The 16,737-nt window shown below is 37.2% G+C and overlaps 1 protein-coding gene across 1 annotated transcript; it reads right to left on the bottom strand.

Annotated features, from left to right (window-relative positions):
* Positions 1–240: 240 nt before the first annotated feature.
* Positions 241–15,901, bottom strand: LOC115987305 (vicianin hydrolase-like). Its single transcript, XM_031110828.1, has 13 exons — positions 15,707–15,901; positions 15,476–15,545; positions 5,131–5,189; positions 4,976–5,051; positions 4,454–4,531; positions 3,607–3,694; positions 3,260–3,512; positions 2,977–3,092; positions 1,851–2,065; positions 1,726–1,757; positions 1,006–1,108; positions 776–884; positions 241–620 (listed from the first exon to the last, which is right to left on the bottom strand). Exons 1-13 carry the CDS (start codon positions 15,866–15,868, stop codon positions 452–454), a joined length of 1,530 nt encoding a protein of 509 aa, XP_030966688.1. The 5' UTR covers positions 15,869–15,901; the 3' UTR covers positions 241–451.
* Between the last annotated feature and the right edge of the window lie 836 nt (positions 15,902–16,737).

Raw genomic sequence — 16,737 nt, 5'->3', positions numbered from 1 at the left:
CACTAAAATTAAGAAATTGCTATAAAATTATTATATTTTTAAAAATAATAATTCTCCTTAAATGTGGTATTAGTGTATTACCTTTAATATAAAAATTAACAAACTTTTCGATTTTTGAAATGATTAGTAAATACTTTCACCAAAATTAATACTCTTTAATAATTAGTAATAAATATTTCTAGCATTACTCTTTAATAATTAGTCATAGATAATACTTTTTTGCAGCATATGCCACACAACTGATAAAACGAGACACAAGTGAGATGTGTCTTTTATTTTTTTTTAAATGAGGATTAGTACACATAAACAAATCTTGTACACACAACCACACATCTGGAATTGTTTGTGCACAAGACTAGATCATATAGTAGGTAGAATCTCTTATGAACCTTAAATCTTGGTTGGAGGAAGATTTCCTCTCTAATTGGCTTAAATTCCTCAGAGTTACAATTTATTTTAGGAGGAACATCTTGAACCAGTAAGCAGAGTATTTGAGGTGTCTTTTCAAGTTGTTTTTAAAATCCACAAAAGTAAGGCCAAATCGAACAGAGTAACCAGCATCCCATTCAAAGTCGTCAAAAAACGACCAAGCATAGTATCCTTTCACATTCACACCCTCCCTGCAAGCCAAAATTTCACCATTAATATCCTTTGTTATAATAACAAATAAATTGTTTTTATGTGTTCTTTAATTTTAGTTTGAAATTAATGTCCCCCTTTTCCTTTATAGTTTTTTTTTTTTAAATGGCACGATTTTATGTTCATCAACACTCACTTGATAGCCTTTGAAAGATATGATAAATGTGCATAATGGTATCTTATCCTTAAACTATCTTTGAGGACATCTTTAATCGGCAAAGAGCTATTATTTTCATCAGCAACGCCTACAAAAGAAGAGGACAACAAATTAGTGAAATTACACTAGTAGTACAAGTTTAGACATTGCAAAAAAATTATTAAAAATAGTAATAACAAGAGAAAAAAAAGAAGAAAAAAAGGGTATACCATTCTCTGTTATGTATATCATTGGATTGTTGTAATTTTTCTTTATGTATAGCATAAGCTCTCGAATTCCTTTAGGATAGACGTAAAGCCAATCCAAAGCAGTCTACAAAACAATTCGCACCATATCCATTAGGTAAATGGGAAAAAGGGAACATGGAACAGCAAATTATAAAAGAAAAATAAATAGACGCATGTCATACTACAATTAGTAGAGTAGAGTATAAATTATTAAGTGTGACATGGAACAAAAGTTTTTATTTATTTTTAGTAAATTACAACTTACACCCCAAAAGTTTGGGGGTGTTTGGATCTTGTACTTTGAAATTTAAGAAGTTGGATTTTACCCCTTGAAGTTTGGGGATGTTTGGATTTTATACCCTGATATTTCAGAAATTAGATTTTACCTCCTAAATTTTAGGGGTGTTTGGATATTACACTCTTAAAGTTTTTTGGTGTTAAAATTTTACACTCTAAAGTTTCAGAATTTGGGAGTGTAAAATCTAAACACTCCCAAACTTTAAGGGATAAAATCCAAATTATGAAACGACAGGGTGTAAAATCCAAACACTCCCAAACTTGAGGGGGTAAATTCTAAATTCTGTAATTTCAAAGTATAAAATCTAAACACTCCCAAACTTTAAGAGTGAAATTTGCAATTTACCATTTTTTTTTTAATTTTCACAATATAAATGCAGAGAGAGAGAGAGAGAGAGAATGTACCGGTGTACCAATAGGAGTCCCCTTTTTTTCAGCTGTGGATAAAGGTAAATGTATTAAGCTAATAAAGGACAAAATCATGGAATGGAAAATAAAATTTTAAAAAAGGGCTATGATTTGAAGCATACTCGTGAGAGTGAGGCGTCTATCTGTAACATAACTAATGTTAACACTGTTGGATGCAGCACTTTCCGCATAATTTGTTGTGTAGTAATTCAGACCAAGAAAATCGAGGGACCCTTTTAGCAATTTGGATTCAACTTCAGTAAATTTTGGTAGTCGATTACCCACTAAAGATTTCATTCTCTGGGGATAATCACCATATGTGATTGGATGGGCAAACCTATACAGATTGTGGATGATATTGTTAAGCATTTGTGTGAATATAATTAATGAAAGTTTATGTATAAAACTAAAAACTACAATTACAGGCCTTCAAGAAAGTTATTGGAAATTGAAATATGTACACAGAAGATAGAATCAAGATTAACAAATCAAATGTAACTTGGTGTGTATTTAATCCACCAACTCAACCTAATATCTTGTGTTGGTTTTTGTGAATTGATTGGTTAGGTTGTGTTAGGTGTTAAATTTTTTTGAAACTCATGTTAGGTTATGTTTGAGTTAGCAAAATTTTAATTTAAGTAACCTAACCCAACTCACGCCATTGATAAATTGAAAAAATATATATGTATATAGACATTTGTTTTGAGATTTAGTTTAAATTTGATAGTTTGATTTATTTTAGTATTTTAAGACATATGGTTTCAGTGAAGTTGGAATATAATGCCCAATTGTATGAATTGTAATTTTTTAATTGATAATAAGCTTAAATATTTGAAAGAAAATCCATTGTTTTTGTTAGGTCTAACAAAATGATCTTAGCCCAAAAATATCCAACCTAACCCAACTTGATTCTGTTGCCTTTTAGAGCTACCATAGGTTGGCTAGATTGAAGATTTCTTACTTAGACAAAATTAGTTTTATTGAATAATACATAAAACCCCATCCAACTCATGATCAATCCATGCACACCTCTAGAGCTAGCTCTAGAAATACGATATACCATAAATATCGAAAAAGAAAAAGGAAGGTGGAGAGAAGGATTAAAAATCTATATCAGTATAAGTGCTTGTAGGGTGTGGGGTATAGGATGTGGAGCAAAGGATCGGGGTTTAAGTCTCTAGGAGGGAGCTTCACACATATATACAAATTAATTAGATTAGAGTAGAAATCTATGTCAGTAATACTCACCAACCAAATGTGAAATCAAGAGCTCTAGAGGCAGCCTCGCTACAAGCAGAAGTATTGTATTTTGGCATGAACCAATGACTCACTATTGTAATCCCAATTATCCCCTTTTGGTAAGGCTGCACACATATTAAGTCAATCAAAATTTCTCCAACATCACAGATTCAATTAGTTAAATTAGCATTAAAACATTAATAGTGGAACAATTATAATCTTAATTTGTTTTCTTCAAAATTAAATATTAATATAATCATTTTTTTTCCTTTTCTTTTTTAATCATACAAACCTGGTATTTGTCCTTGTACAATTTCACAGCGGCTCCATGAGCAAGAATAAGGTGATGGGCAACAATGTAGGATTCAGTGGCAGAGTTACCAGCAGTACAATTTCCAAGATAGCTAGAACATCGTCCTGGTGCAAAAGTACCAGAGGTGTACCCATTGACTCCTAAATTATTTGGTTCATTCAATGTGACCCAATGTTTAACTCGATCCCCAAATGTTTTGAAGCAAAAATCCACATAATCTCGATAATCATTCCTATTCATAAAAACGGATAGTTAATTATTATTAATATTGCACAACCTTCTAAGCATTTGAAGGGTATGTATTTGGTTGAATTGCTTAAACTTACACTATCTTAGGACTTAAAAGTCCACCATACTCATCTTCTAGAGCTTGGGGAGGATCATAATGGAACAAAGTCACAAAGGGCTTGATACCTGCCCACAATGTGAAATTTAAAATTAAAGAAAAGGATCTATACGAACAGAGTAATGTTATAAGTATTACAAATTTTATAATACATAGATCTTGCAAATTAACATGTCAACTTGTTTAAAAAAACCTAAGTTTTATTATATTATTCATGTGACACCAATTAAATTTACATTAGTCATTAAGGGTTTTGTAGAAAAATTAGTAACATCTTTAGCAATTTCCATTTGAAAATGGTGAACATTCTAATTTTGAGATTAAATTCTATAAGGATGTGTAAAAATCAAGTTTTACCCCACCAATATTAACATGCCAAATCATTATATTACATATTATAGAATGGGCACAACCACACTCAATCAGTTCTAATACCCATTTGAAAATCCAAATTAATTGTGAGTTTAATGAGATGTTAATATGTGTGATAGGATCTATTGAGTTTTAAGTAAAAAACTGATGTGATAATCTCTTATTGAATTGTGTAAAACATGAGTTTTACACTCCATCCTTACCAAATTAGGACTCTTTAAATTTTTATGTTTTCAAATCATCCTACTAAAACCAATAAAGTTCCAAATCATGTGATAACTTAATATGAACAAATATACAAATATTCTGTTAATTTCCTGAAAGGAAAGGATTTGATTACCTTAATTATTGTGCAGTTAATTATCACTATACTAATGGTTCATCCATATAAGTTCATATATACAGTTAGCATTGCAAAAATTATAACTGAAAATAAAAGTAAAATAGAACTTCACCATTGTACAGGAGCTCATTGATGAGGTTGTTGTAGAATTTGACTCCCATTGCATTCACTCCCCCGCTTAATTTGCCCTCTGTAAATAAAATTGAATATGCTCAACATCATGGGATCCCATAAAAGCTTACATGAATTCTTACAATAAGTCTAAAGACTAAAAAATAATAATAATAATTTCATAATTGTTTTTACGAGATAGTATGTTGTAAGTCATGTATAAAAAAAATAATGTCAGTGATAAGATTGTATGGAAATTATGTTGCACCAATTATAATTTATCATCTCAACAAGTTGTATATACATAATTTTTTTTAATAAATTCAAAAATATTATTGAAATTCATTGTTACTTTTTGTAATTTCAAATTATAATAATATTAAAAAAAATCAAAAACATTAATATCACATCATTATAATGTGCATTATATTAAAAACACACAACAAACCAAACACCCCTTTATATGCTTAGCTTAATTACTAAGTACAAATGGTGAATATGGATTCAAGTTGGGTGATCTTACTAGGCAATATTCTTGACCATGAGATAGAGAATCTGAAAGAGTCCAATCCAATTTTTTTCATCAGCTTTATGTCCTCCTAAAACATTTTTTCATTATTAAAAAAAAAAAAAAAAAATCCTGACCGTTCTGTAAATAATCTGCTGGCTAGTCTTTACCTTGTAACGATGATAAAAGTCATCAGCCACATCTCCATTGCTACCATCCGCAATTTTTTCTGTGATGTTCATGCAACTTTCACAATGGTTAAAACAAAGAGAAATTGAAATACAAGGAACACAAAATTGCTCAATCTTATTTTAAATATGTAATCATATGTACTTTTTTTTCTTTTTTCTTTTGAAAGGTAATCATTATGTAATTAAGAGCTCTATAAGAGCGTTCGCATCTAGTTTATAAACTTTAACCAAATTTTAAAATAGAATTTGATACTTAAAAATAGAATTTTATTTTTCAAATACATCTTACACTCTTCATTTTTATATATACATTTAAAAATTTTAAATGTTCATTCTGAATGACTTTTTTTATAAAAAATTTGAGAGAGAGAGAGAGGGATTGATTATGTAAACTAATAGAAGAAAATTTTTTACAGAATGCTACAATGCTAGTGCCTAGTCTGATACCTATTATTATTTGCTAGTATGCAACTTTTTTTTTTTTCGTTTCATATAAAGTAGCACTAAAAATTTAGTTTTATTTGACTAAAAAGCTAATTAGTTTTTGGAGTAAATTTAGTTTTCCGTATATTTCGAGCTTGAGTTTATTTTCTGTTACGTGAGACAAAATTTTTAGTCCTTCGGATTTTGTAATTGGAGGCAGCGCACTCTACTATATAAGCAATTGATGTGGTCCTATAAGGTCCCAAGTAGAAAAAATACCCCAAATTTTAATTTAATTAAACCCAAATATTAGCTAATAAATAAAATAATTTTTTTATCAAATGAAAAAAAAAATTATGTTCACAACATTTTTTACAACATTTTTACAACAAATCCTAAGTAGCAAGTTGTTATGTGACTTCAAATTAGAACCAGTAACAACTTAACACATAGGATTTGTTGTGAAAAATATTGCAAATGTAGCACTTTAAAAAAAAAAAGGCAATACACAAAAAAATTCACAATGTAAGGACACGATTCCTTTACGGCCCATAGACGTTTTCGGGCTCGTACGTGAAAGGCCCCTCACAATGTGATTTGTAGAGAGTGGGCTTGAAAAGCTTGGGTTGGGTCGTGGGGCGAGGTTCCGACCCTGATTTAAGGGGAGTTCTTATAGAAAAAGGGGTTGGGTTTGGGACATTTAAGCCCTAAGTCGTCGCGCCACTGAGATTGGGCTCCTCGGAATCTGTCCGAGGACCGTTGAGGTCTCGCCTCGCTCCCCGACGGCGGGTTTCTTTTATGATCAGCATGTGCTATCTGGATGTTTCCACCCCTCGGTCTCTCTTTTCTCCCGGTGGGTTTCCCCCCGGTGGGCTCTCTCCCCGGTGGGCTCTCTCCCCACTAGATTCACTTACTTCTCCTTTTATACTAGCTTGCATTCGCTGTCCTTCGTCCACGTGTAGGGTCAATCTTTACAGGACTGACACTTGTCCCATCAGTCCCATCTCGGAATTGTTGGGGATGGTCGATAAAGCTGAAGAGTACGGCTCTGTCAGGGGCAGCGCATTGTACGGCGATGAGAGTAGCTTTTCCAGATATTCTTAGATTCTCTTTTAAGTTTGGACCTATACCGGGTTTACCCTTCTTCTTTTGGTGAGGTTTTGGATCTGCCGAGGACCGAGTTGTCCTCGGCTGCACCACAAAAACTGTTTGGTGCTCTGCAGTGTAGGGCTTGGGCCGTGGTTCTCCTCGGCTCGGGTCTTTGGTCCCTCTAAGGGCAAATGGGCCTGGTCCATGAATTATTGGGCCCCACAATAGCCCCTCAAGACCCTTCTATCCGATTTCCGGGTTGGAAAGGAGGGTTTTGGCAAACCCGGGCCCTTAATATGGCCCATTTAGTTCGACCCCGCATTTATGTGAGCGGTTTTCCAGGAAGTCAGCCGGTTTTCAAGGGATTCCGTTTAATCCGCTCGTGATCTACTCCTGCCGCTTGGATGTCCCAGACGCGTCCTTAAATGAATTCCCTTCACGAGGCTCATTTATGTCCGGCGGCTCATCTGATAAGGTGGGGAAACGGAACGGGCGCCTCTTTTCTCTTCAGATTCTTTTGGAAACTTTGAACGCATTTAATTCCATCCGTTTTTGCCCCTCCTATAAGAAGACAATCAGGAGGCAGTCACTTTCGTACATACTCCTCTCCTTCCCTCTGAGATCTGAAACCCGTATCCTCCTTTAGCGTCTACTTAGCCCGTTTGTTATACACCATACCCGTACACGCCCTTCATAACGAATGATAAAGGAACCACGCTCCTCCTCAAAACACCATGTTTTGGTAAAACTTGAAATGGCTCGGTCAGGGCAAGGGTGGCGCAGACTTAAGATCTGTCTCGCCTCTCTTTCAGCCAAAATCCGAAGCAGGGGCTCGTCATGTCGAATTCTCGGCGTGACTGAGTCGAGAACACCCAAGATCAGCACCACCCGGCTCCTCACGAGCGTACCTAACATGGCACCAGCGTGTTAGGAGTCAGGGCTGAGGCAGGGGCTAAGTGCTTCTGCTTCTCCCTCTCTTTGCTCCCTGGTGCCCTCCCCCGCCTTCTTCTTATAGTCTTCCCAGCACCAGTTCCGCCCTGGTGCTGTCCTTTTCCCTCTTTTGCTCCTCTCTTTGTCTCTCCATTTCTCTCCCTCCTCTTCTCCTCCTTCTCTTACTCATGTCCTCCATCTTCTTCATTCATATCCTCCATCTTCTTCATTGATTTCTTCCTTACTATTTCCTTCTTCTTCATCCATTTTCTTTTTGAAGTGAGTTCCTCTCTTAGTACGAGCAGTAATGAGGCAAAGATTGGAGAAACTTTGAAGACGAGTTTAAAAAGGCGCCTGACCGTTTGCTTATCTGTACTGTGGATGTTAATGCTGCTTCGGCAGCCCCTCTTTTGTATAGGCTTGTTGAAGCCCCTTTTTATACATTGTAATAATTCCTTATATTAATAAAAGTTGTTTCTATTTCATTTTGCGTGTTTTGTCTCTGTTTTATAAGTTTGCTAGCCCCGCTCGGCACAATAACATAGCGTTTAGATCAATATTAACTAAGACCAAAATACTTGATAATAAAAAGATGTCGCTAAAACTCTAATAAAAACGCTTGGCGCAATAAGGCCGACCAGTGAAAAGTAATAATTACCCATGTTGGCTGAGGAGAGAACTGAAGGCTTGATGCCGTGTGAGAAATAACTATTTGAAGACATATCACCCACCAGATGAACAGCCCTCTTAGGCCAATAAATACTAGGACGTTCTAGCACCTTCCTTACTCCTTCGCTGGGCCTTACCCTTTAAGGCGTTTAAACCGTGGATGAAGTGACCTGACCTTTTTATTAAATAGCCCATCTTGCGAAATTCAAACCCCTTTTTTTTTATCCGAGCGGTTGGTTTCCCTGTAGGCTTGGGTCCGAGGAAAGTACAACGCCTTGGTTCCATCCAAAACTTATAATAATAAAGATTTTTGTACTTGGCTTCCCCATAGGCTTGAGTCCGAGGAAAGTACAACGCCTTGGTTCCGTCCAAAACTTGTAATAATAAAAAATTTTGTACTTGGTTTCCCCATAGGCTTGAGTCCGAGGACCATACAAGGCCTTGGTTCCGTCCAAAACTTGTAATAATAAAAATTTTTGTACTTGGTTTCCCCATAGGCTCGAGTCCGAGGATCATACAAGGCCTTGGTTCCGTCCAAAACTTGTAATAATAAAAATTTTTGTACTTGGTTTCCCCATAGGCTCGAGTCCGAGGACCGTACAAGACCTTGGTTCTATCCAAAACTTGTAATAATAAAAAATTTTGTACTTGGTTTCCCCATAGGCTTGAGTCCGAGGACCATACAAGGCCTTGGTTCTGCCCAAAACTTGTAATAATAAAAAATTTTGTACTTGGTTTCCCCATAGACTTGAGTCCGAGGACCATACAAGGCCTTGGTTCTGTCCAAAACTTGTAATAATAAAAAATTTTGTGCTTGGTTTCCCCATAGGCTTGAGTCCGAGGACCATACAAGGCCTTGGTTCTGTCCAAAACTTGTAATAATAAAAAATTTTGTGCTTGGTTTCCCCATAGGCTTGAGTCCGAGGACCATACAAGGCCTTGGTTCTGTCCAAAACTTGTAATAATAAAAAATTTTGTACTTGGTTTCCCCATAGGCTTGAGTCCGAGGACCATACAAGGCCTTGGTTCTGTCCAAAACTTTATTCCCCCTTTTACGCATCTGGTCTTTCCTCAGGTATCTCACAAGTTTCCGAGCGGGAGGTTGCCCTTGGCAACAGTTATTCCCTGGCGTGGGCCGTAGTTCGTGGGCCTCCATGTAGAACGGGCCTGAGACGTGAATTAACTAGGCCCACAGATTTAGAGGCATTTCCGTGGTCTTTGGTCACGCGGTACTTTCTGGCGTTCCAGTGTTCGAGGTGCGCCTTCACGAGGCTCCTTTAATGTTGCAGATGGCGTGGGAAATCGAGCCGGAGACATTTTGTCCGTAGCGCTCCTTGGGACGTTGCGTGCATTAAATGCCACCACTTTAGCTTTTTGAATAAATAGGAGAGAAAGCTGTCTTACTTGTACGCAGGTTCTTCAGTTTCCTCCCTAAGTTTATCATGTTTGAGGCGAGAGTTGGGGAAAAAGAGCTCTCTCCGCCATGGAGGCGCCGTGTCCTCCTGAGACTCAGGGTAGTGAGTTACGGGCAAAGGAGGCGTAAATTCAAAGGAACACTCCGCTTCGTCAGAGGGGAAAGGGTATTTCTCCTTCTTTCAGTCAAAATCCGAAGCAGGTTCTGTTCACGCCAGGATTTTGGCGTGTCAGAAGAAAGATTCTCCGCCGTCAGCGCCTCTGCCTCTTTGCAGGCAAATTTTTGGTGAAGGCTCCTCAACTTCCGGCTCCCTGCACCTTTCCTTCGGCGGTGTGAGACTCGAGTCGGGTTCTTTTGCTGCCTGAGTTATGGGCGTGCAAAGGCTTTGAGGAGGAGTAAAGCCTTGAAGCAGTAGCCAACCTCTCGTCTGAGATACCTGCTCGGCTTTACCTTCACTCTCTTGTATTTTTCTTTTACTTACGTAGTTAGCTCTAATGTGAGCTCGTTTCAGCTTTTCATTGTACATTATACTGTTTATTCGTCTTAATAAAAGATGTGTTTATTTCTTTATACATACTTTTTTCCTCTGCAACAACTACTTTGTGCATGAACATTAAATCTAAGCCTGCTTTTAATGAGATTCCGAGCGGGAAAAATGCCTTAACACAGATTCTTATTGGTTTAAATTCACAAATATCATCAAGCATAGCAATGGTAATCCTTAATAGATTAAACCTTTGGAACTAACCGGGATAACTGCTGAGTGCTGCGCGATGCAAGCTAGACCAACGTCCGAGTAACGAGGGAATTTGATTGTGCTTTTGGGTAATATGTTGTACCGTATCGCATCGACCCTTTTTCGCACGGGAGATCCGAGAGTAGACCGGGGAACCCGTGCACTTGAGGGGTTGACCCAACTGTTAACCAGGACTTCTCCTCGGATGGAATTTGAGGTTTATATGCCATAGTAGTTTCCCCTTTTTTTTTTTGTAGTTGGTTTCCCCATAGGCTTGAGTCCGAGGACCATGCAAGGCCTTGGTTCTGTTCAAAACTTATGATCTTTTTATGTACTTGGTTTCCCCATAGGCTTGAGTCCGAGGACCATGCAAGGCCTTGGTTCTGTCCAAAATTTATGATCTTTTTATGTACTTGGTTTCCCCATAGGCTTGAGTCCGAGGACCATGCAAGGCCTTGGTTCTGGTCCCAAAACTTATGATCTTTTTATGTACTTGGTTCCCCATGCATTGAGTCTGATGGACCACAAGGCCTTGGTTCTGTCCAAAACTTATGATCTTTTATGTACTTGGTTTCCCCATAGGCCTGAGTCCGAGGACCATGCAAGGCCTTGGTTCTGTCCAAAACTTACGATCTTTTTATGTACTTGGTTCCCCCATAGGCTTGAGTCCGAGGACCATGCAAGGCCTTGGTTCTGTCCAAAACTTATGATCTTTTATGTACTTGGTTTCCCCATAGGCTTGAGTCCGAGGACCATGCAAGGCCTTGGTTCTGTCCAACTTATGATCTTTTATGTACTTGGTTTCCTCATAGGCTTGAGTCCGAGGACCATACAAGGCCTTGGTTTTGTCCAAAACTTATGATCTTTTATGTACTTGGTTTCCCCATAGGCTTGAGTCCGAGGACCATACAAGGCCTTGGTTCTGTCCAAAACTTATGATCTTTTATGTACTTGGTTTCCCCATAGGCTTGAGTCCGAGGACCATGCAAGGCCTTGGTTCTGTCCAAAACTTATGATCTTTTATGTACTTGGTTTCCCCATAGGCTTGAGTCCGAAGACCATGCAAGGCCTTGGTTCTGTCCAAAACTTATGATCTTTTATGTACTTGGTTTCCCCATAGGCTTGAGTCCGTGGACCATGCAAGGCCTTGGTTCTTGTCCAAAAGTTATGATTCTTTTTTGTACTTGGTTTCCCCATAGGCTGGAGTCCGAGGACCATGCAAGGCCTTGGTTCTGTCCAAAACTTGTGAGCTTTCTCTTTTGTACTTGGTTTCCCCATAGGCTTGAGTCCGGGGACCATGCAAGGCCTTGGTTCTGTCCAAAACTTATGAGCTTTCTTTTTTGTACTTGGTTTCCTCATAGGCTTGAGTCCGAGGACCATGCATGGCCTTGGTTCTGTCCAAAACTTATGAGCTTTCTTTTTTGTACTTGGTTTCCCCATAGGCTTGAGTCCGAGGACCAGCAAGGCCTTGTTCTGTCCAAAACTTATATCTTTTATGTACTTGGTTTCCCCATAGGCTTGAGTCCGAGGACCATGCAAGGCCTTGGTTCGGTCCAAAACTTGTGAGATTTCTTTTCCGTACTTCGTTTCCCCATAGGCTTGAGTCCGAGGACCATGCAAGGCCTTGGTTCTGTCCAAAACATGTGAGATTTCTTTTCTGTACTTGGTTTCCCATAGGCATGAGTCCGAGGACCATGCAAGGCCTTGGTTTTGTCCAAAACTTATGATTTTTCTTTTTTGTACTTGGTTTCCCCATAGGCTTGAGTCGTGGACCATGCAAGGCCTTGTTCTGTCCAAACTTATGATCTTTTTATGTACTTGTTTCCCCATAGCTGAGTCCGAGGACCATGCAAGGCCTTGGTTCTGTCCAAAACTTATGATCTTTTTTTTGTACTTGGTTTCCCCATAGGCTTGAGTCCGAGGACCATGCAAGGCCGTGGTTCTGTCCAAAACTTATGATCTTTTTTTTTTTTTTTTTTTTTTTTTTTTTTTTTTTTTTTTTTAATGTACTTGTTTTATTTTTCGACCATAAGCCCCTTCATCAGGGCGAGAAAAGTTGGCCTGAGGCTGGAAGACCATAAGCCCCTTCATCAGGGCGAGAAAAGTTGGCCTGAGGCTGGAAGCCCCTAGAGATGCCTGCGCCCTTAGCGCTACGAGGCGTAGCCCCTAGCGGAAGTGTACGTCGGAGCAACAACCATACGTCACCGGAGACGGAGGAGACCACAAAAACTTGTGCTTACCAATGAGTTGATTCCACCGCCACCTGCGCCCGCGCGCAAGCTTTCCCACAGACGGCGCCAATTGTAAGGACACGATTCCTTTACGGCCCATAGACGTTTTCGGGCTCGTACGTGAAAGGCCCCTCACAATGTGATTTGTAGAGAGTGGGCTTGAAAAGCTTGGGTTGGGTCGTGGGGCGAGGTTCCGACCCTGATTTAAGGGGAGTTCTTATAGAAAAAGGGGTTGGGTTTGGGACATTTAAGCCCTAAGTCGTCGCGCCACTGAGATTGGGCTCCTCGGAATCTGTCCGAGGACCGTTGAGGTCTCGCCTCGCTCCCCGACGGCGGGTTTCTTTTATGGTCAGCATGTGCTATCTGGATGTTTCCACCCCTCGGTCTCTCTTTTCTCCCGGTGGGTTTCCCCCCGGTGGGCTCTCTCCCCGGTGGGCTCTCTCCCCACTAGATTCACTTACTTCTCCTTTTATACTAGCTTGCATTCGCTGTCCTTCGTCCACGTGTAGGGTCAATCTTTACAGGACTGACACTTGTCCCATCAGTCCCATCCCGGAATTGTTGGGGATGGTCGATAAAGCTGAAGAGTACGGCTCTGTCAGGGGCAGCGCATTGTACGGCGATGAGAGTAGCTTTTCCAGATATTCTTAGATTCTCTTTTAAGTTTGGACCTATACCGGGTTTACCCTTCTTCTTTTGGTGAGGTTTTGGATCTGCCGAGGACCGAGTTGTCCTCGGCTGCACCACAAAAACTGTTTGGTGCTCTGCAGTGTAGGGCTTGGGCCGTGGTTCTCCTCGGCTCGGGTCTTTGGTCCCTCTAAGGGCAAATGGGCCTGGTCCATGAATTATTGGGCCCCACACACAACATTTTTCACAATAGTTGAGTTGATAAACTTTTACTAGTTTTCATCTAGATACACTATTAACATCACTTTTTTTCTTACTAATATTAATCTGTCACATCAACATATTAAAAAATTTTGTCAAATTTTTTGTGTTGATAGACTTCAAAAAAGAAAAGAAAAATTCTTTGTGGTTTACGTTAATTAGTAATAATGTTGAATATAAAATAAGATAATAAAATTTAAATAAAATTTAATTTTTAAAAAATTATATTTTTTTTTGAGAAATTTTTTTTTAAAAATATATAAAATGCCTTAGTTTTAACTTTCGCTTTAAACCGCTAAATGCATCAAGCCGGGCACAGCGGTACAAGTACAACCATTATTTGTATTATTAATCACACAGTATTTCAGACGTAATTTAAAAAAAAAAAAAATAGTCTTACACATATGCTTCTACCATGGAAAATTATTGTATACTCCCGGAGTACCATAAATGCGTGCTCCCTCCTCTCACATGAATTGTGGGTCCCACTAATTAAATCATGGTGGGACCCACCATTCATGTGAGAGGAGGGAGCACGCATTTATGGTACTCCGGGAGTACCTAATAATTTTCCTTCTACCATAGTACACGTTATCATTAATTGTACTATTCTTCTATGCAGTGATTTCTTCTTTAGCCAAAAAAAAGCCGGTAAAAAAAAAAAAAAATCCTTATTTTGAATTAGCTTCTTTAGCTTATCATAGCTTGAAAATAGTTTATTTAACCAAAATTAAAAAAAAAATTTGTTAAAAAAATTATAAATAAAACTAAAAAGTAGTTGAAATAGTATAATAAAATTTATAAATAGTATAAAAAATGTAATAAGATTTATAAATAATAGAAAAATACAGTAAATAATAATAATAAAAAAAAAGCACAACACAAGTACAATCATTTCTTAAGATGACTTATAAAAAAAAAAAAAAAATGTGGTATCATTTGTCACGCTACGTACGGAAGGAGCCAATTTTAATGGCCATTCAAGTTGTTGTGGACCTTGTGGTCAGACTCTTTGGATGTACTTCTTTTCAATCATATTGGTGCCATTATTTTCAGTTGAAAACTTTAACCGTGAAATAAACCTAGCAGCATATATATTCAATTTTCTCTGCCGACAGAAACTACAAATTTGAGGTAGAAACTTAGAATGATAAAACCTTGGCTTGCATGAAATAATTTTCACCTATGTAATCTATAAGAAATTTCATGCTTTCATAAATAAATAAGTAAAATATTTATTTATTTATTTATGAGAGCATGAAATTTCTTATAGATTACGCGTCTATTTGACACAAGTTGAAAATTTCAGTTTACTGGCAATTTTAATTTATTTTTGTTATTATTTATTGGCCTTATTGCATTTTTTGTATTATTTATAGATTTCATTATATTATTCAGCTAACTTTTATGTTGAAAATTTCAGTTTACTGGCAATTTTAATTTATTTTTGCTATTATTTATTGGCCTTATTGCATTTTTTGGTATTATTTATGAATTTCATTATACTATTTAGCTAACTTTTACATTTATTTACTGTACTTTCAGTAAAAAAATTTCAATTTTAGCAAAATAAGCGAATTCAAAATAAACCTACATAGGTAAAAGTTATTTTAGATATAAAATACGAGTTTCTGGTGCCATGAGCTCTTAGAATGGTAATCTATAAGTTTAATGGAATACTTCTCTCTCTCTCTCTCTCTCTCTCTCCACAGGAGTCCAGAAGGTTTTTGGGATTATTGAGTACTTTTACAAGAAAATAAAAATAATGTAAGCAAAAATTGAAGGACAAAAAAATCAAGATCAAGTTGATATTTGCACCTACAAATCTACAATAACAAGTGATGAGTTGCATTAGAATTCAATGACACAGAAGAACATATTGCGAAGCTGTTATACTGTTAAAGTTTAAAACCCCAAGAGATCGAGAAATAGAGAGAGAGAGACCTGGATGTTTCTTGGTGAAAATGTCCCATGTACTAGGGCCTCTTCCATCAGTATGTGCTGCTCCTTCAGACTAGCCATGAGAACAAAAAGAAGGAAATGTTAAATTATGTATATTTTGTGGTTAATCTTGGCTGGATAAAATGCATGATAGCTAATGTGAAGCATGAAAGTAGTCTAATTCCATTTCATATATATATATATATATATGTGTGTGTGTGTGTGTGTGTGTACCTGGTAAGCAGCTGAACCAGCTCCAAATATAAAACCAGTAGGAAAACTGCTCCGGTTGAATGGCATTGAATAATGACTCAGTTTTGCACATTCAGTGCAAGCAGACAAGCAGGCTAAGGCTAGGAGAAAGAATAGGAAAGGACCTTGGACTTGGAGTGCCATGGCTATAAGTGTGCTGCCCAATGCTACTACCAAACTCCCTAATATATAGAATTACAGGAGGAAAAAAGTTAACTCATTCAAGTCGATATAACTTTAGAGTTTTAAAATTTTTAATAACCGTCGAGGTGAAAACTTGTGAATGGTGAATGATAAAACGAGATCTTAATTTCAAAATCAGAAAATTAAGAACAGATTTTGATGAAATAAGTTAAATTGATGTATCTCACTGCGGGTGTTAAAAGACCCCTCCGCACATGGGCTTGGAACTTTTGACACGTGTGTTGTTTTTGGATGTTCTTTTACATGAGTGGTCAAGAATGTGCGACTCGTACGTACACATGTCAACTGTCAAAGAATATTTTACGAATCATATTTTTAAAAGGGGGTGTGGCTTCCACTGTACTGTAACACTGGACACGATGATAGGTTATTAAAAATAGACATGCATCATGATTGTAGTGGATTTTGTGTACTAGAGGCACTGGACAGAAGTTACGCCCTTAAAAGATATTTGTTGGGTGTTTTTAAGGATATTTGTATGTAACTGAATCATTTTAAGAAAACTTAATACTACTTTTATGAGTAATGCTATATAGTTACAAACTATTTTACATTATTTTTACAAATTATTGATATGACCAGTTTCTTATTGATTTTCTAATAAACCTATTATTAATATCATTTTTTCATTTATCAATAGTCACTTATCACATATAAAAAAAAGTAAAAACAATCAAATATTTCTTTTCCTTTACTATAATAGTTTCTAAAAGTATTTTCTAAACGAATGCTCATAGGACATCTATTAACAAAATCTTTCTTAAAATGAATTCCACTAATAAGCAATCACTCTTGAAAATTGACTTGTA

The sequence above is a fragment of the Quercus lobata genome, chromosome 4 (genome assembly GCF_001633185.2).
Source record: "Quercus lobata isolate SW786 chromosome 4, ValleyOak3.0 Primary Assembly, whole genome shotgun sequence".
In the NCBI taxonomy this organism is placed as follows: domain Eukaryota; kingdom Viridiplantae; phylum Streptophyta; class Magnoliopsida; order Fagales; family Fagaceae; genus Quercus; species Quercus lobata.
The sequence above is the reverse complement of the archived record's forward strand: the minus strand, read 5'-3'. Positions and strand labels throughout refer to the sequence as shown.